This window comes from Dermacentor andersoni, chromosome 4, assembly GCF_023375885.2.
Source record: "Dermacentor andersoni chromosome 4, qqDerAnde1_hic_scaffold, whole genome shotgun sequence".
In the NCBI taxonomy this organism is placed as follows: Eukaryota; Metazoa; Arthropoda; class Arachnida; order Ixodida; family Ixodidae; genus Dermacentor; species Dermacentor andersoni.
In genome coordinates this window covers 141,310,046-141,330,235 of record NC_092817.1, presented here as the reverse complement: position 1 = coordinate 141,330,235, position 20,190 = coordinate 141,310,046, and the positions used below count along the sequence as shown (strand labels likewise).

Here is a 20,190-nt window from a genome sequence, read left to right as displayed (position 1 = left end):
ATCGTGACAACTCTTGTGGCCTATTTATTTGTCGCCTGTCTACTTATGGTACATACGTATAGGTTCAGAGTGCCGGCTACGGTTAATGAATATCCCATCAATCGCTCGGTAAAAGCCGCGCACATCATGAACCCTTTTCGAGCTTCTAGTGTCAGATAATTCACGTACGAAGGAAATACCAAATAGTGCGGCTTTTCATTCCCGATTTCGTGCCTAAATTTATCAGACAATTAACCATATGTTGCTCTTCTTAATTTTTTTGGTGCTCATGCAACTATTTCTTGTTCCCATCTAACATGACTCAGTGCGAAGAACACACCAGTGCAAGTAAGAGGTACCGAGTTAGTATCCTTCGCTAACTAGCGATGCCTTTTAATCTTTTTTACATTTCTGAATTCCTGCGGCCGAACCGGGCTATTTGGTAGCATCTAAAGATACATATGCTGAAGTTCCTTTGAGGCTTGATATCAGAGTATCTTTCGCGATAACAGAGCGCTCACAATGGTAAGCTTTATCGGCTCTTCGCTTTCGCTGAGTCAATTCGTAATTACGGTAATTAGGCTATGCAGGGTGAAGCAATTAGTAACCCAGCGACTACGCTTTAAAACAATTCGCCGCCAGCGGCGCTGACTAACAGTGACAGAGATAGGTCTAGCTCAAATATGCACTAATACCCGAGAAAGTTGCCGGGGGGGGGGGGGCGCCGCCACCCTGGCCCCCAATCAGCACAACGTTGTACGATTAGATAGGGAAGATGCGGGCACGGCTCCCGCAGACCACAGTTTGTCTTGTCATCCATTTTCATTTCCCTTTACGTTATCATTTCTACCTTTCAATTAAACATAAGAAAAGAATTGACAGTCACTTTAGCGCACGCCAAAGATGGTGAGGCGGGAGCCTGCGCGCTCAAGAGACATTCATTAAATTACTTGACGTTCTCATTCGAATGCGTTGCTACTTCTTATACTTTTCTCCCACCAAAGGTCGTGGGTTCGAGTGCTTTAATTGACGCTACCTTCATGAACTGTATCTTAGTTACCTTGGCTCTAATTAACACCAAAGGTCGTGGGTTCGAGTGCCCTAATTAACTCTATATTACTTAACTATGCCTTAACTTCACCTTAACGCCAAAGGTCGTGGGTTCGACTTCCACACAAGCTCGAGCATTCGACTCCCACCGAAGGTCTTGGGTTAGAATGCCTGAATGAACAGTGTAATAATTAACTTTGCCTGTTTTTTTTTGGCATGATGAGTGGCATCGAAGCCAGCTGTGGAGGAAGACGACGACGAACGCGAGAACAGTGCCACGAGCGCGTGTCTGCACGAGGCGAGCTCACGTGACTTTCTGTACCACATGCCGCGCTTTCCAGAGCACCGGAGCTGTGAGCCGCTTAAGGCTTTTTTCGCTTTAAAAATTTTCCATTGGCCTGATACTGTTGTTACTAGCAAAAAGTTGGGCCCTTCAATTCCGGGATCCTTGTCAGAGCTGGCTTTGCGAGCGTCGTGGAAAAGCATCAAACGTAGATGCCTCATGATCGAGAGAGATGTATATACACAGAGATGCATGAATACTGAAATGAATAAAAAGACAGACAGGTTCAGTGAACAGAGAGAGAGAGAGAGAGATAAAGAGAGAGAGAGAGAGAGAGAGAGTTTAATGAATACTGAAGGTCATGAGAGACCATCAGCACATTCGGGTAACAGGGCGGCAGAGTCGTAGAGGCCTCGTTTACGAATGCTGGGATGACCGGCTTTTGACGATTACTCTTGCTTAACATCTTGCTTAGCATGCAGTTCTGTCACCTGCAAGATTGAAAGTATTTGTGGGAAGATTTCATCACTTTTTATTGCAACTTTAATGTTACACAGGAAAGAATTTAATGTGTGGAAAACGTAACCGCTGCTATAGTAAGCATGCAATTTGATCTTAGGTCACTAGAAACGTCAGTGCAGTTGAAGTAAGAGAAAGAGAGAGAGAAAAGCAATGGGTAGAATGAAGGGGAGCGATAACACATCTGGAAATCTTATCGCATACTCAAGTATCTGGCGTTGGGATATTTTTTTGGCAATGTAATAAAGGACTTGCCTTGCATGATCATACCAATCTACCTAACTAAAGTCCATTCAGCTATACTTGTCAGCCTAATCGATAATCCAGGTGGAAAAAAATCCTATAGTTTAACCAAGATGACGGCTGCAGGCTGAAATATGACCTAACAACACTTAAATAGCTAAAAAAATATAGGTATGGCCCTTATGTGAAGGCATGGTATTGAAGCTTTCCTAAAATCCCGAACGGCTGCATTGTGCCATTGAACAGAGTGCGTAATGGCGCGATTTTTCTCCGTCTAATATGACATCACGTTATTTGTTTCCTTTTAAAACGCGTTTATATTTACATATGTGTCAGAAAATAAATAAATCATGAGTCATTCTACTCTGTGAAGGTGGTTGGCCAGCGAAGCTGTTTAGCACACGACACGGAGGTGACACATAATCTTGAACAAAGGTACGAACTCATTCATTGTCCTGATCGGTGGTCATTATTTCACTCGCAACTGCAATCACATTCTATAATGTCAAACCGATGCACATACGCGGCTGGGTGGTCGGTTGGGCCGGATCAGTGTGGCATCGCAAGGGATGTGTCTGCAACACGGAACGCGTAAACCGCTCCGTTTTCGGTACCGACATAATATACACATTGAAATCACCGACAACGAAAATAGGGGTATAGTGTCATCGCAGCTAATTCACGCAAAGTGAGTAGCCATGAACCTTGCGGGACTATGAGTCATCGCGTTTTTTCCTTGCTTTTCATTTCATTTCATTTACTCTCAAGGCCGCACAGGCATTGCAGAGAGGAGTGGCAATAGGAAAAGAAAGAAAAAAGCTAATGAGGCAGCACATGGTCACAGCTAGCCGACTTGAACGCATCATGGTCTGTGATAGTGACGATGGATGCGGGAAGGCGATTCCAGTCTTGACTTGTTTTCGGAATGAAGGCTTCGAGGTATACATTGCTTTTACACTGAGGCACCCCAACCTTCATTCGATGATCAATACGGAATGACAAATGGCTCGGTGGCGAAAAAAGTGTAATTTTTAGCTCATTATTAGTGTAGTATATCTTATGAAACAGGCATAAGCGGGAAATTCGACGTCTAGTAGAAAGGAGAGGTAGGTCAAGCTTTTGCTTCATGCGGGAAACGCTGGCTAAGCGATAGTAGTTAGAGAGGATAAACCTAACTGAGCGGTTCTGAACCGATTCTATGGACTGTGTTAACCAGCTAGTGTACGGGTCCCATATCGATGAAGCGTACCCGAGTTTAGAACACACGAGTGTTTTATATAGTAGTAGTTTCAACGGAACGGGAGTGAGGCGTAAATTCCGCCGAAGAAAACCAAGGGAACTGTTAGCTTTGTTAGTAACATGGTGGATATGCTTCTGCCATGACAGATTAATAGTGATATCGACGCCTAGATACTTGTAGCTGTCGACGAACTGAACAGAGCAACCGTTAATATCATAGCCCTGAGAAATGGACTGGTTAATATTTCGAGACACCCTCATTGATTTACATTTGTTAATGTTTAGTTTCATAAGCCATGCATCACACCAAGAAGAAATATTTTATTTAGGACTAGATTGAAGAACGGAGAAGTCAGACTCATTAGAAATTACGCGGTACAGAACGCAGTCATCTGCAAAGAGCCTTATGTTAGAAGTAACAGAATCAGGCAGGTCATTAATATAAATTAGAAAAAGAAGAGGCCCTAGGACTGACCTCTGAGGAACACCGGATGTTACATTGCATGATTTAGAGTCATGGTCATTAACAGAAACGTACTGTGTTCTATTCTGCAAGAAACATTCAGTCCACTTAAGCAAGTTACAATCAAGATGGAGTGTGCTAAGTTTCAGTAATAGTAGTCGATGTGAGACGGTATCGAAAGCTTTGGCGAAGTCAAGGAAGATGCAGTCAATAACTGGAGCTCGATCTACAGCGGAAGACAAATCATTAGTAAAGGTTAATAATTGAGTCTCACAAGAATAATTTTTGCGAAAACCATGCTGCTGTGACGCAAAAAGATTATTAGACTCGAGAAAGCTAATCAGGTTGCAGTAGATTATGTGCTCTAATAATTTGCATGGAATAGAAGTTAAGGAGATTGGCCGGTAGTTAAAGGGGTTATGTGTATCACTAGATTTGTGGACTGGAATCACCTTCGCCGTCCTCCAGTCGTCCGGAAGTGTTGAACTCTGCAAAGACTGCATAAAAATATATGACAAGAAAGCAGATGAATACGCTACAGTACTCTTAAGGAATTTCTAATTTATGGTATCAACACCTGTCGATGAAGAAAGTTTAGCTTTCTTAATCAAATGCTTACGGGGGTATGAGCCATTAGTGATGATAGTTCTTGCTCACGGATAACAAAAATTCACGGGACCCTAGCCATATACCACTTCGCTGTAATAACTCGTAAAACTGTTTCAGTATTTGATTCGTCTCCGCGGCCTGTGTGACGAACTCACAATGTCGGCTTTCAACATGTTCTCGCCAAGCTGTATGCGGCGAGATCAACACCCCGTGTTGGTCTAATGCGTCATCGTGATTGTGCAGTGTGTACCAGTGTAAAATTAAACCTCCGATCTGTATTTAATACTGTTACTTCTCATCGTTTTTAGCCCCGAATAAAGAAAACACGAAAGGGCAGATTCATTGAAAGGCGAGCTATACGGGCAAGATTTAGCGACTGAGGTCTGCTGTCACACTACACCAGTAATCGTTTCTTGGGCACGAAAATGTATTCTTTAATTTTGTAATGCCCTACACACCGTGTGGGTAGACGTGAAAACACACAGCATGGTAGGCACTTGTGACTGAACGGTAGCTTGTTATTGCCACTGCGTTCCGTCTACCCCTATCGTTCTGCGAGTCACGTTGGCGCTCCGTCACGGTGTATAGAACACTTGATCGGAGTTGACAAAAACAGAAAAAAAGGAATCAAAAATAAACAACTACCGAACAAGCTACGATGCGCTTCCCACTGTTCACCCGCTATGCGACGTCCAGTGCAAATTATTCAAATTCTGCTCAGTGTGGCGTCCTTAATACTCCCGTCTAGAAGTTCGGTAGTTCCGAACCTCATCTGTGAATGAGCCCAGCCGCACTTACCCTAAACGCAGCGCCGTCTCTGCCGTCTCGAAGACGATCTCCGCCACCAGACGTATCGCTGGCAGACGTAGTTGGCGGCGCAAACGGAGACGGAAAGAAGGCGCCGTACCTCTTGGTCGGAGACGGTATGTCGGCGACTAGGGCGGATATCTTCTGCAGCGGCGTCGGTACTCCGAACGGCGGCGACCGCGGCTGTACCGTTGGCTCCCGGCGCTGAGGCTGGTCCGTAACAACCGAACATTCGCGCGACGAAGCTGCATCTACAGGTGCAACTTCCTTAGCTGGTTGCGAATCAGCTGCTGCTCGTCGGTCGTTCAACGGTAGCGTTTCTTCCGTCTCCACCGGGGGAGGCGTCACCTTTTGCCGCGGTTCGCACGACGTCGGCAGCAGCGGAGACAGGCGTGACGGAGACAGTTGCGGGAGCGGACTCGAGCTGCTGTGATACCGCATGGACGGCGACAGGGCCTCTTCGCTCAGGTATCCCGACGAGAAGCTGAAGCTTGACTTCGGGCTATCCAGTCCACAGTAGAACTCTTGCTCAGCTCCCTGGAAGTCGCCCTGGAGCCTGGTAATCCATCGTTCCCGCGCCTGGATGCGCTCCGGAGAAACGTTGCCGGCGGGAAGTGATGCAACCGTCTGTCCTTCGGTCGTTTTATCACTGTCCACAGCCTCTAGGATGGTTTCTTCGCTGCCTTCCGACGACATCCCGGTGGTCTTGCCTGCCGCGTCGGCGTCCGTATTCGTGGTGGCGTGGCTGGTGCTAGCCCTTGAATCGCTGCATCCGTCACTGACTTGACAGAGAGTATTGAAGCAACTCTCTTTAGTCGTTTCGGTCTCCCCGTCCAATCTGCAGCCATTCATCTCTCGGCTTTTTGTCTCTCCGTCTGGTTTTGCCGTTGCCTGATTGGTGTTGTCTTCCCTAGTTTCAGCGAGACTGGGACTTTCCTCGCCGATCTCTAAGGAAGCAGCCGAACGACCCTGTTCGGCAGACTCCGCGCTAGCTGTGGCAATCGAATCGCCGTTGTCGCGGCCACAGGAGCCGGGCGAGCGAGGGACTCTCATTGCGTGACGCATGTTAACAGCAACGAAGTGGAGAGGAGGAACAGAGCGACACCTCGGAGGCGTCGCAACGGACGTCTGAAAGTAAGCCCCTTGCCTGTTGCCCATGAATGGGCTGCTCGTCGCTATTGTACCAGGGTGGACTTTGTTCGGCGGCGCCATCTCTTGCGTCGCTCCACCTTTCGCACCTTCTAGAGAGCCGTCACTCACTCGCTCGTCACATTCAGCTGCGTTGCTGACGCTGCTTGCTCGGAATTCAGGGCTTGCAGTGGTTGTCGTCTCTTCCAGGACTCGAGCGAAACCTTCCGTTGCACTTCGACCAGAGCGCGTTGTGTCCGTGTCCTCTGCCACGTGTTCAGCGTCCGCCGCAGGAGCATTTGAGTCCGGATTGTGATTTTCGTCGGAACCCGATTCGCCACGACTATCAACTTCCTTCCCGCCTACTTCACCGTCATCGGTGGGATTCACCGGTTCGTCCGTGTCAGTACTGCGATCGTCGCTGACGTGAGGGTTGCGGTCGTTCGATTCACTCTGCGATGACGCTTCCGGAGATTCGGCGATGGTGTAACCGCCACTGTCCTTCGGTGGGCCCGCGAACCTTGCCAGCAGGTCGGAAGGGTGGCTGTGTGTGCCGGCGATGTTGAGTTCGGGAAAGTAGCCGGCCACGTCGCTGTTCGCCTCGAAGTCGCCGCTCAGACGGCAGATGTCGTAAGTCAAGTCGGCCGAGTCCTACGGAGCATCGAGAAAACGTCAATCGGCGCAAAATATGCAATTTATGCATGCAAAAGTGTGCTGTTCTGCATGTGGGCTAGTGTTTTATTGTTCGTGATGTACAAGGCAAACATTAAATAGGACAGCGTGAAAACTTTAGGCGATGGAGTCCACTAGAGCTTTCCTTTCTTCTGAAAAATGTTCGTCACACGGCAGTATTACACCTATTCGCCCAAACTTTCCAGAATGTCTGTAATACGTTAAGAAATCGCTTTGTTTTAGCATAGAAATATTAATTACATAATAAATTCTTGTTTTTTGTATCACGCGCCTGGCCACACCCTTCTCTAGGTTGGCACTGGCCAACCTAGAGAAGGGTGTACTACGCTTGGTGAGACAAAAACACAGTGGGTCGGTAAAGTCATGGTGCACTTCTGACCGGTCACAGGAAAGCAACAAAACAAGATAGAAATGCGAAATCATCACCAAATAAAAGGAAAGCTCTCCCACTTTCCTGTAGTATGATGTACAAGGGTGTGCGCGCGCACAGGTGATGACGCAGCACTACGAACTGCGCAGCAGCGGATCAGCCGACGCCCACGCCAGTCGAGATATGGATGGTACTGAGGAAAGGTCAGCGCGTTCTGTGGCTCGGTAAATTCGAATCCGGGACAAAAGTGCAACGTGAATATCGTCGCGTGTACAACGAAGCGCCACCACATAGGAATAACATTAATCGGTGGGATAAGCAGTTGGAGGATACCGGCTGTTGGTTGGACAAAACCCGTTCTGGTAGGCCGTCGGTAAGTGACGCGTCTGTAGAGGCTATACGGGAGAGCTACCTTAGGAGCCCCCTAAAGATCTGTGCGTCTGTGTGCTCGACGATTAAACCCGATTAAACCCAAGCAGGGGGTGTTAAAGAAACGTCTACGTTTTTCGGGTTACAAATTGCAGCTGTTGCGCGCTATCAAACCGGCGTATAGACCCAAACGATTCGCGCTTGCTACCGATAATCGAGGCCACACCGAACTGCACTGAACAGGTATGAAACTTGGAGAGTTTTCCTTTTATTTGGTGAAGATTTCACATTTCTATACTGTTTCCTTGATTTCCCGTGATCCGTCAAAAGTGCAGCACGACTTTACGGACACACTATAGCGTGGCACTGCAATACTTATGCGATGCCGTTCAAGCACTTGTATATACGTGCACTGTGGTGCCTTGGCCGCCTTGGACTATATAAAGAAAGTGTCCGCCTCAGAGCACACAGAGCGCCCACTGATATGAAGCGTCATTTCACGCTTTGATCACTTTTTTCTAACCTCATGCAAAACGCTTTGATGGTGTTGTTCATCTCGCGTACGATATCTGTAACAGCGCTCACCTCCAGAGCCTTGCGCGTGGCCCTCGAGAGGGCCTCGAGCGCAGGACTCTTGACGACTGGACGGGTTCGGGAGGTCGCGGACGACGCGGCCCGCCTTCCGCCTCGCGTCCTGGACGCCTTGGGTGGCCTTCCCACTCTGCGCCTCTTGACTCTGGGCGCCGCGAAGTCCTCGTCGTCGTCATCGCCTTCGGCTGCCTCGTCCTGGACTCTGGGAGGGCTGCTGCTCCTTCGCGTCGGCGTCTTCCTGCTCGCGCGCAGAGTCCTCGGCATGGTGCGCTCGTCTTCCCGCTGGTCGCTGGCGTTCGATCTCGGCTTTCCCACGTGCTCCGGAACGTACAGTCTCGAGGCAGGCGAGCGCGCGATGCCTGCACCGGAACTCACGCCTCTGTCCCGATTGCTGTCGACTTCAGCCTCTTCGTCGTCCTCGAAACAGACAGTGTGCAGGGCGTCCAGCATGGCCACCCACAACCGGTATCCCTTGGTGGCGATCTCTGCGGTTCAGACAAAACCGTTCTTTTTTTTTTTTTTTCGTTAAACTCCGCAGCCAAGAGTCGCTTTCGCGATTGTACAACGCGTGACGCCCGTGCAGCAGTACGGTAGCTCTCGTGGTAGTACGTGCCATGTTATTTCCATGCAGGGAACATGCGGTACACTGAGCTTAACCCATTCAATCACAAATCGCGAGTGAGTGCTGCCGGGGGCCTCCACATTTATATACCGGATGTCTTTTTTAGACGATGCTGAACTTTTAAAAATCGCTTGCGTCAGATAGCATAATTGTGATTCTCGACCTGGAATTTTGGAAGCAGCAAACATTGGTTGCACGAGAAATCGAGATGCATAATGAACCAATTAACAAAGGATCAATATCTATATTTTTACCTAGTTACTATACATACGGCACATATTGCAATTTACGAATTGTAGCCGGTGAGATTGCTAGGCATATCTACTTGGAACAAATTCTGCGGATGGCACGAGTTTCGAGATATGCGCCATCAAACTTGCGGCAGAAATGCACTGTTGTTCCGCTTACTTTCATAACAAAACGCTGTTTTTTGCACTGCACCACAAAAGTAACTTGAATGCCCATTAATTTCCTTGCACATTTCAGGAATTATTACCTTGAAGCTGGTATGATCCTGAAAATCCGGTGCAAGTGAATACGCCTTGCGAACTCACCGGCTCTAATTCGCAAATTCGAATATGTGCCGTAAAGTAATTATTTAAACGTTAATTAGTAAAATTCTGTTAATTGAATCATTATGCATTTCGACTAGTCGTGCAATGTCCATTTCTTTGTGTATTCCCGCTCAAGGGCTAAAATTATGCTATCTGTCGCAGGTGATTTCTTTGAACAAACTATGTATAGTCGAGAAAGAAGTGCCAAGCTTGTAGACAAAATTACACCCACAGCATGTAGAAATTTGCACCTGTATCGCTTTACATGAGGCCAGACGTTATCCTGGCAAAAATAATTTCTTACGAATGTTCCCATTTTATCAAGAGGCGTTATTTCACGAAAATGACTGAAATACCTGTTGCAAGTTTATGCGCTGTTTAATACAGAGTTGAGTGCTTCCTGATGCAAGAGAGCTCACTAATTAACAGACAATGATAAGGATACAGCACGTCGAACCGGGTATAGTGCACTTCGTAAAATACAATTGTTTGCCGTACTCTCCGTAACGCATGATACTGTTCTTGATTAACTGGGGTTTACCATTTACATTCTTGTTCCATTTACATGTTCCAGATAATCTTTCATCTCGTCGACACTAGTCGGAACTTCAAAAGCGGCTTCTCCCTTGGAGACAGTCACTGAAAGGGTTTTTGTCTCACCGCTCTCGAGGCCGTTGTAGAAAGCGCAGTTCTCGACCATTCTCTTGAAGTCGCCGATGAAGGCCTCTTTGCACGCGTAGGCACCATTCTCGACACGCTCGGCGATCATGGTCAGATCCATAGGCTCCTGCGAGTGCAAGTAGCGCAAGCGGGCCGCGGACTCAGTTCGTTGCATCGTGGCGTCACCATGGGCACTGAGCCGTGCGCGAGGTACCCACCTTGACGGTGCTGAAGTATCCCGGACACATCGTCTCGTCCAGCGGCATGGCGAACAGCCAGGCGTCGTCGTGGCTGCGTACAGCCTCAAGCACTGCGGCGAAAGAGGAATGGTCAATGATGTGGGATGCAAGCCTTGTGTCCATGGGAAGCAAATCTCTTGGGCAGGATTCATAAAAAAAAAGAAAAATCCGTCCCGATTTATTGTGACTGTATTTCACATATCCTCCACTTTTGCGTACAATTTCCTGTCTCGTAATATTTAGGCTGCATCACAATGACGTGACCTGCTTGATACTGAAATGTGTGAACACGTGAGAAGGGTTAAATATGATTTGATTGCCAAGTGTTTTTTTCCTTGCATGAACATGACTTTATTGACTATGGTGCACATTGTACTAGGATACACTATTGTTCTGTCGAACTACGACACCCGGAAGCTGCCATTGTAGTTCCATGTAACAGGGGGCCGGGCCCCAGTCAGGCGTCTGCCCTCTGTATTGCCTAGTCGAACTGCAATTATAGCTTTTTTTTGGCACCCTCCCTCAAGAAGAACCCGTTAGATACGAACACAATTTGGAGCCGTAACCTGTGGTGGTCTGCATGCACCATTTTGTTCGCGCGTGAATCTGCCCATGGTTGAAGTTTCCCGAAAGTGAGAGTAAGTCGCCGCCCAGAAAATCCCCCAACAGGGGGCAAACGGAGAAGTTCCGTGCAAGTATATCTTTTTTCTTACTCGACAACTTACTGCGCAGCAGGTTTCGGTCACTTGCGCGGAGCTCTTTAATTCTGGGCAAAATTACCCGCAGCTAGAATGTATTGTGCAATCCAGTCTTGCTGTCAATTCACTATTTTCTATGCCGTAGCGCAATATCACGAACGTTTCGTGAATAGGTAACCTATTTAATTATGCCTCCTTTCAATGTGTGGCAGAGCATGGGGCCTAAAACAAGTATGCGGATTTTGCCGTTGCTTAGTGTAGCACGTTGTGATCGTAGCCGCGCTGGTAATTCAAATAGCTGTCGAAATAAAAAAAAATAGGAGTGTGAAAAACAGCCTTATTTTCTTGTTGTGTCTGTAGAGAATAGAATGTGTGTGCACTGAAAGCGAAGCACGAGGCTATTATCTTGCTGTTCTGTAGACGACGCTGTCTGTGGTCTCTCGTGCGTGAGTTACCGTGAAGCCGACGTTGGTCTGCTCGTTATACACGGCAACTGCCATTGTAGTAGCCTCGTGAAACTCCAATAGCTTATACCAAAAACAAAGAAAAAGGCCAAAAGAAAGTCTGGTTTCCCTCGCAGTCTGAGCGTGCAATATGCAACACTAGATAATTTTCATATTTGCAAAAATGCATGCTCAGCTATCAAGGAAACTAGAACTTCCTCGCCCCACAACCTTTTCGAAGCTGATAGCACACCTTTGCTGTTTACGGGCGAGTATTCGGAGCAGCGGTTATGGAGAAATTGCTCAATGCGCGGATGCGAAGGTGCTGGCTGATAAAGGAGGACGAGAAAGAGAGACAAATCAGGCAGAGGAAATGCAAGGAGGTAAACTAGACCAGCGTCCGGTTTGCTACCTTGCACAAGGGGTAAGGATTATGGGGAATAGAAAAATGAGAATGAGTACACGCGAAAAAAAAAAAAAAAAAAAAAAGAAGTATCGAACGTGTAGAGCATCTTCGTCGGATCTTCGGCCCGAAAATTGAGACTGATGATTAACGGTCACCTAGCACGTGTCCAACCCCTACTGAGTGAGTGATTATGAGGAAGGTTTCGTTGTCTTTTTTTTTGTAGTGAGCTCTGAACAAAGAGTATGCAAGAAGTTTCTCTCGCCTCAATAGCCCTCCCGTCCCACCACCTTCCAACTTCCCGATGCCCCCCTCCCCCCTTTTTTTTTCTTTAAATACTAACTTACTGATCTCTACACTCTGGCTGCCTTTCACACACACTTACCTATTTGAAGTCGGGAGCGAAGAGCCACTGATCCAGGACTCTTGCAAAGCCTGCGGCGTGGGGATAAAGAGAAGGAGGGAAATAGTGAACACATGAAGTCCATAGCTTAGCTTGAACACTGGTGCTCTTGGATAAACTGACCCTGTGTCATAGGAGGTACCCTGTACTTACAAACGCGCATAGGCAACAAGCCCCTCCTCGAATGAAACAAGAGGCATTTCAGCTGAGTAGAATTACTGCATACAGAACATATGGAGCTACAGAAACTGCAAAGGATTTATGCTATGAGCGTATCCTTTGCAATGGCGTGGTGGCCGATTCTGTTAAGTTCGTTACTTTACTTTTATGCCGCTTTTACTAACGACCTCCAAGATCCGTGGTTCACGTTAGCAAACCATCGAATGAGGAATAAATTTATTACTCTAAAAAGTAATGTTTCAATATGTGTGCTCGCTGTCTTTATGACACCAATAATACAGTCGTCTCTTACTATTCTGCACGGTTGGTTTTCATTTGCACGGAATTCATGCGCGCCATGCCCACAGTGTTCATATACGCAGCCTGGCGGGTCGCTTTACGCATACAGAATATGCCTTGCATCCAAGCAGTGTTCGCTGCAAGGCGAAATTCACACCGTTGTGCATTTCACAAGAATGCAAGTATACAGGTGAGGGATCGCTAGCGCATGCAAATTTCATGTTCAATGCCTGGATAGACGTAACTGGGTCCTTGTGAAATATGTCGAGATTGAAAAAAAAGGCATATTGTAGATTTTCGTCCTCGTTGCAAAATTTGGTCTGCATCCCCTAGTTAATGTAGCAGCTCAGCAGGGCTGAGAAGCACCGATATTTCGAAATGAACCAGTAGTCCTGAAACTACGTGCAAAAAAAAAAAAAATCTTCCTAATTGACGTAATGCCCTTGAACACAGCACACAATGAACTGTCAACTGGCAGAAAGGTTGTGCGGCAAGCGTCAGAGCCATCGTGAAGCTGGTTTCTCTGTAAGAGGATACGCCTTCAACGCACGTGACTAGGTTTTGGCAAATACAAACGCGAGTGGAAAGGAAAAAATTGCCGCACAGATCAGCCATCCTGCGGTGTGGTAGCCATTATACATGCCGGAAGTGGACACAGGGACCTTAGAAGGAATAATGAATACGAACTGAAAAAAGAAAAGGTGTTGAAGGTAATACGTATGAATGTATATAAAGAATGAGAACACTGACTCAAAGAGGACGAACAAAGAAAAGACAGCTAACCAGTAAAGGTCACGGCAATGCAGTAGGCGAAGAGATTGGCGTAATACGTACAGTGAGAGACACAGAGGCACTGCAGATAGACTCGAGCTGAAAGCCAACTATGAAATTTCATCTAAAACCTAGTAAAACCGCAAATGAAATGCCTTAAGTTTAATCAGGTGACAGCGCCCTACTGTTCTAAGCCAGATAAGTTTATTTTTGAGCACGAGGTTACGGAAATAATTTTTGTTGCATGGCTTGTAGAACTGGTACAGCCCTAGGCAGACTTGTCTTGAGCGCGATGGTGAGAAGTGCGTTTGCGTCGTCTACCGCAGTCCTTTCGTTTTAGACGGCTTGCTTTGAGAACGCGTTACTACATGGGCTTGCCACCCTTGCTGACGCTTCTTCTCTCTGTGCCACAGCGTCCTCTTTTCAAGTTAATTTCACTGCTCCGCCTTCGATACTGTCGTAGGCCAAGCGAGCCTCAGCAGTCGCCGGGATTCAAAGACGGGGCGTGATGTATTGCCTGGCGTGATCCAACGCTCACTGCATGCCGCTAATGTCGCTGGATGACTGTGTTGTTTTATATAAAAGCCGTATACAGAGACTACAGCTGTCGTCTTCGCTTCACAGAATTCGCTTCGCTTCACCAGACCACCGCGCGATTAGCGGTGGTCTGGCGCCGCTTGCTGAAAAGAAAAAAGAAGAAATTGTCTCGACACAGCGACCTCCACTAGATGGCACACGTGCAAGCTGCATCACGCCGCTCCTGGACTGTAGATAAGTTTGTACTGTACAGGCGCTACTGAACTTGTTCTGTTCTCGGTGCCCGTCCTGAAGTAAATGTACACGCGGTTAACGTGCCCGAGGCGTTCGGTTTTGAGGACACGGAGGAAGACGTTAGTTTTGTGAAAGATGGCTGCAAGGATGGCGATGCAAACGCATAGGAAAAACGGAAAAATAAAACAGTGATGAAAACATTACTGTGTACTGTAGTTTCTCCTAGTTTATACATACATTAAATACACGCACGCACGGACTCAAGAAAAATCCCGCAGAAGCTCCTCCAGGAGTTGTCTAAGCAGATGTAAGCATTGTGCCACTTATTCACGTGACTCCACGCAGTCCGATGTCATCATCAATGTTACGAAACTTGATCCGGCCAGTACAAATAACAGCGCTGCGGCAGCACGAACTGGTACATACGGCGCCGCAAGGAGCATTGATGACGCAAGCAAAGCACCGCAATTGGCGGCGCCAGGAGGCGAAACATCATGACGACGGTCCTCATGGGCACGGTCCGCCCATGCACCGCCTCTTATTGGTCGACAACTTTCGGCTTTCACAATCCATTTAAATGCCGATCATCATTTAAATGCAGCGCCAGGAAACGAGGCAAGAAATGGATACAGCGTATATGTGTGTATCAGTTTCTTGTGCCGCTTCCTGGCGTCTGTTTAGAGCACAGCTTTTCGGCGCCCGTTCCTGCGGCTAAAGTCGGCCTTGTACTTCGTAACAGAACGAACGAGCACAGCTAAGGATGAAAGCGAACGCGGAGCGCAGCGGGGGATGAAAGACGGCGATAGCGAAGAGAGCGCGAAGTGGAAAGCGGAGGAGGGTACGTCAATATCCTGAGAAGAAAGGCGTCGTGCCGCGCAAGACTGGCTTTGTGGCGACGATGGATATACGAGACGGCACCAGAGTAGCGCGCGTCGTCTGTATACACGGAAACATACCATTGAATAAGCAGAGGTCTGTCTGCGGCGGCTGCGGCGAATTGCGCCCACGCGTCACTCACGCGCTGCCTCTCGTGATCTCCCGATTAACAAAGCAGTGATGCCAAACATCGGTCCGTTTGGGACGTGCCGCACGAGACAGATTGTTTGCGCCAGCCCATATATCGTGAAATGAAAACACGTATAGAGCTGCTCTCAAATTTCACGTTAGCGAGTACCATAATGGTCGGTGAATTCTCAAAGTTTATAAATACGTATCAACTAGCCCAACAGCAAACTTTCGTCTCGAATAATATCAGCGGTGTAATCAGACATCATTAGAACGTAACCACTGTCGCCATCATTACTATATTCCGGCTTATTAGACAGCTCAGCTTGGTTTCGAAGCAATCTGTACGATAAAGTAACGCTCCCAGCCAATTTGCTTGCTCCCAGCCAATTTGCTTTGCCTCGGTTCAGGCACAGCTCATGACAAACGAATTGTTCTGTATACCTTTTTGTTGCGGTCCTGTGTCGGTTTGGCGTTGGCGCTTGGCTGGAGGCTGCCACATATTTTCGCGGCCTCCCTGGGCCACGACCTCTGGATGCGGGGCGTCCTCTCATTTCGCTGTTGGTGAAGACAAGATTCAAGAAAACAACACGTGGCGTAATTTTACACAAAACTTCTATCTTGCGTCAAGTGCTTGCGAATGCAAGAGCTAAGGTGGAGAGCCTGTGCACCTCCTTTGTGCCTTAACAATCTACTCACACTTTTGACCGTTTATACCGTAACCAAGGAAATTGTTCAAAACATGGTCCTCGAATGGCGCGTGTCATGGGACGCGAAATGAGATAGTAATGCAACTGCTGCCCTTCGTATAGCGGGCAATCACGTGAAACACTGATGATGGCGAAGATGATGGTCCTCATCTATTGCACGTATAGAGTACGGCTTGATTGGAGTTGTAGGCCATGAATTGAGTTCAAGTATGAAAGTAAAAAAGAAAAGACTAATAAATGGTCTAATGAGAGAACAGAAGTGCCAAAAGAAAAAAGAAAAGAGAAATACGGAGCAAGAATAACGCGTTATGGTGAAGCAAGCCTTACTCAACCTTAGTGACCAAAGCGTATTAAAAAATTATTGATAAAGGATTAGTGTGTGAAATAATTTTAGATAATAATGAAATTTAAACAATGTTTATTATACCTTATTAGGCATCGTTCGCATTCCGGGCTGAATTGTCGATTTGACGTATAATTTCAGTGACTCCTGTGTGATGATCGCAAAAGGAATAACGAAATGCTCGGGGAAAGCACATCAAATAAACGCACATTGCCAATAAGCCCAATACCAAGAAATCTCATATGAATGAACACATAGAGATCACACATAAAACCAAGTATACTTTCATATGCCGATCATATGGGGTTATTGGATATGTGGGTTGTGAGGCATGTGGGCTTTTTCGGTAGGGAAGTTGTAACTCAAAGAAAAAAGAAAGAGTAGATAAAAATAGGAACGAGGGTGGTAAAATACGAAAGCAAAGCTAAAACAAAGGCGCGTGTGCAGTTCGCACAGTCAAACAGCCTTACGATACGAACCGAGGAAGGTGCTTTAGTCCTCCATAATGGTGTCATAGTGCCGCCATTTTCTAACTACTTATCCTATCATTACAGGAGAAGCGGTATTTGCGAGCTGATGCATGCTGCAAGAGTAAGAATGCATGTCCTCTGTTGTGGCCCAAGAATGTCTATTATAAAATTAGGGCTGAGCACTATTCGCGTTTTGAACAAAGCTCGACCAGATTGCCGGTGTAAGCTGGCTTTCGATTACAGGTGCATCTGCGGAACGCCGCACAAGCAATATTCGACGTGTATAGTCCGAGACACCGCAAAACATTTTTTTTTTAATTTTTGTTCATATACTTGCATACGCGTAGTTCTCAGCGTCATCCTTCTTTTTTGGTCAGGCTTTCTCTTTATGTGGATAAGGAATACGGCTGTAGAAAAAGAAATGCTGTATACTATAAACTTGCAAACTAAGATCTATAAATTAAAAACTATAAACTTGCAATTCACGCATACATATAGGAAGTGGTGCGTCGACCAGCTGTTCTTGTTTAACAAGATGGTGTCGTGGTCTTCAGTTTCAAACTCTGCAATGACCGTAACCACTTCGCATTGGAAGTGGTACATCAGGCACTTGTATTGTGTAGCCACCTCCTCAAGCCAGCTCACTGTCGCAATTAATTCAATTTATTTCACAAGCTGAGAAAAAAAGAAAGAAAAGAAGACAAGCTTAGTTCTTGCACATGAAATTTAAAGATCAGCCTTACGTGGCCCCCTTTTCGCGCAATAAACTGAAATTTCTGACAGTATAAAAGCATAGAAAATTTTATTTTTCTACACAGTTTAGAAATTCTAATGTTACGCACGCAATTGCATAAACTGTAATCTCCCCTTTGTTCGAGTTAAGTCTTTATTTTTTTCATGCCGAAACAAAGGCGACCGCAGGAAAAATAAGCTCGGTTTCGGCGTATGGAGGGATTTCGCAGTGCTGTATAAAAGGTTAACTGAAATAAAAGAATTAGTCGGGACTACTCTGTCGCTATGCTCATCTAAGCCCACCCAGTGGCATGCGGGAAGGAAACAACTGGGCGCGACAAGATTGAAGCTAAATGAGTCGGCCCAACACGTGATCGTAATGTCAAAGCACTCGATAGGCACCGCAGGCAGAGCTACGGCACAGTAGCGGAACAAGTGCCCGCATCCGATTAAATACTGCAGGGAACCAAACATTCCCGGCCAATACGCTGTGCATCAGAGGTCACGTGTCAAGCCAGTACTGCGAGGGAAAAGGCGAAGGGAATGGCTTCCCGGAGAGCTACCTGGCCAAAGCTGGTGGCGTGGCTTGATGCTCCGTGTTCGTTTATTTCCTTCCTCAGTGCTCAGCGACCACTCTCATGGGGATCGGAAATGGCTTGGCAAAGTAGAAAAGAGGCGAAAACAAATGTGGGGGGCGACGTCGCCCTGAGCATTCCTGAACGCTCTCGTCGCGACGTCATCAATTTCCGGGAGCGTTTGCACGAGGGCAGTTAATCATTTATCAATAAATAAGGACAACATTGCATTATGATATACCTAAGTGCGCGAACTAGCAACTTCTGAGGACTCTTACTGCGCCAAATGAGTCGAAATAAATGAAAATATTTTTAAACTCCTGTCCATGCACTTATGCACCGCCTGTAACGTTTTGGTGGAAAAGAAATAATAATAATAAAAAAGAACGCGCAGCTTGGCTTTGGTGTCGCAATAATTCACATTTTCGCGCAATTGAATGAAAATAAAGAGTTTTGAAGGAAATTTATTGGTTTCAAACGGGTGGCGCCGAAGAGAATCTACTTGTGGCTGCCACTTTCCCGCCGTTTCGTACATCTGTAGGCGCCCTGACGTTGAAGGTAGCCTTCGCCACTGCGACCGTGCTTCATGAAACGGACCACGTAGCAAACTCATTGCATCCGTGAATACGGCTCCGAAACACTAAAATTATGTAAGGGTATAGGCAGCGTCTGTTTCCATAGGGCTCCTGCTAGAGCAAGAGAAGCGCTTTCATTGGTCTGTCGATGAGAATGCCGAAAGCTACCAAGAATCTTCAAATGAATAAAAAAAATGTTTTTTTTTTTTTTTTTTGTTATACAATGTCAACATATCGCCATACGTTGCGAAAACACCTTGTTATGGGTCCTCACCTGCAGTCCCTTTTACTTTGCTGTGCTAAGATAATTACGAATATTTTATCGAATGTTTCCAAAATTTAGACAAAAATCACTTATTTACATAGTATTTGTTTCATGCTTTCAATATTTCTAGCAATTTTACGTCTCCGCATGGCAGGCTCTCCTTACCCACGCCTGCCGCAACCGCGGGTCGGATGAATCGCTTGCATTCTATGCTCTTTCTCGGTAACACAGCAATCTAATCATTTGCGTCAATCAAGATTTTCGAACATTTCTAAATGCGGCGATGATTCTCGATGCCAATACGGAGCTTGACAATCAGTGCGAACCAAACAACAAAATTCAGATGACGGCCTGTTAACATGCGCCGCCGGAGCTGTTAACATAAGTTGAGTTACCATAAGCTGAGTTACCATAAGTCGAGGGACTTGTGGTAACTCATGGATGCGATAGTTAAGTATGCCTTTAGAAATTGAATCGGTGCTTGCCGTTTCTCCCAAGAGAATACAGCATTTTGAACTATACACTAATAATTACACTATGGACTCGGTTAGGAAAATTACATATGCTACGCGCAATCGTTTAGGGCGAGGCGACAGCAAGAAGACAGAGCATACAAGTTGCTTATAGCGACGACAACACCGTTTTCCGCACTAGTCATTCTGCAAACAGATGAATGCGCGGGGAAGCGGTGGGGCATCTTTTCTGGGCTGTAATAGCACATCAGTTCCTTTTTTTTTCTAATCCTGCTTGAAAGTACAGCTCACTGGCATTTCACTGTCCACCAGGCTAGACCTAAGGCGTTTGAAGAGCGAAAAAAAAAAAAAAAGCCAACCTTAAAGGCCCACAAAAGAGCGCATGAAGTCGATATAATATTAGCAAGTTGTTATCTTTTCGCAATAAAAAAACAATAGGCATGCCTCATCGTGAGAGGAGATTTAATAAGCCAGAAAAGACGCTAAACCAAAATACGGGTGGCGACGCGGCCTTGAAATTCCCGCACCAGCGATCCGTGACGTCATAAATTTCGACGGCGTCTGCTCGAGCCTGGTGAATTGCATGTCGGTAAAGACGAACTACGTCTTCTCCTAAAAGAACCAGAGACTAAACGTGGCAATCCTGAAGAAACTTTCGCTGTGCCCACAGCGGTCT

General features: G+C 46.5%; 1 protein-coding gene across 2 annotated transcripts; it reads right to left on the bottom strand.

Annotated features, from left to right (window-relative positions):
• Positions 1-1,633: 1,633 nt before the first annotated feature.
• Positions 1,634-11,220, bottom strand: LOC126537724 (uncharacterized). Of its 2 annotated transcripts, XM_055074609.2 has the most exons (6): positions 10,398-11,220; positions 10,180-10,306; positions 8,338-8,828; positions 5,184-6,971; positions 2,598-2,649; positions 1,634-1,803 (listed from the first exon to the last, which is right to left on the bottom strand). In XM_055074609.2, the coding sequence occupies exons 1-6, from the start codon at positions 10,539-10,541 to the stop codon at positions 1,784-1,786; spliced, it is 2,622 nt and encodes an 873-aa protein (XP_054930584.1). In that variant the 5' UTR covers positions 10,542-11,220; the 3' UTR covers positions 1,634-1,783. The 2 variants fall into 2 exon arrangements, with proteins under 2 accessions (XP_054930584.1, XP_054930583.1); XM_055074608.1 differs by lacking the exons at positions 2,598-2,649; positions 10,180-10,306; positions 10,398-11,220 and having other exon boundaries at positions 8,338-9,319.
• Positions 11,221-20,190: the final 8,970 nt, after the last annotated feature.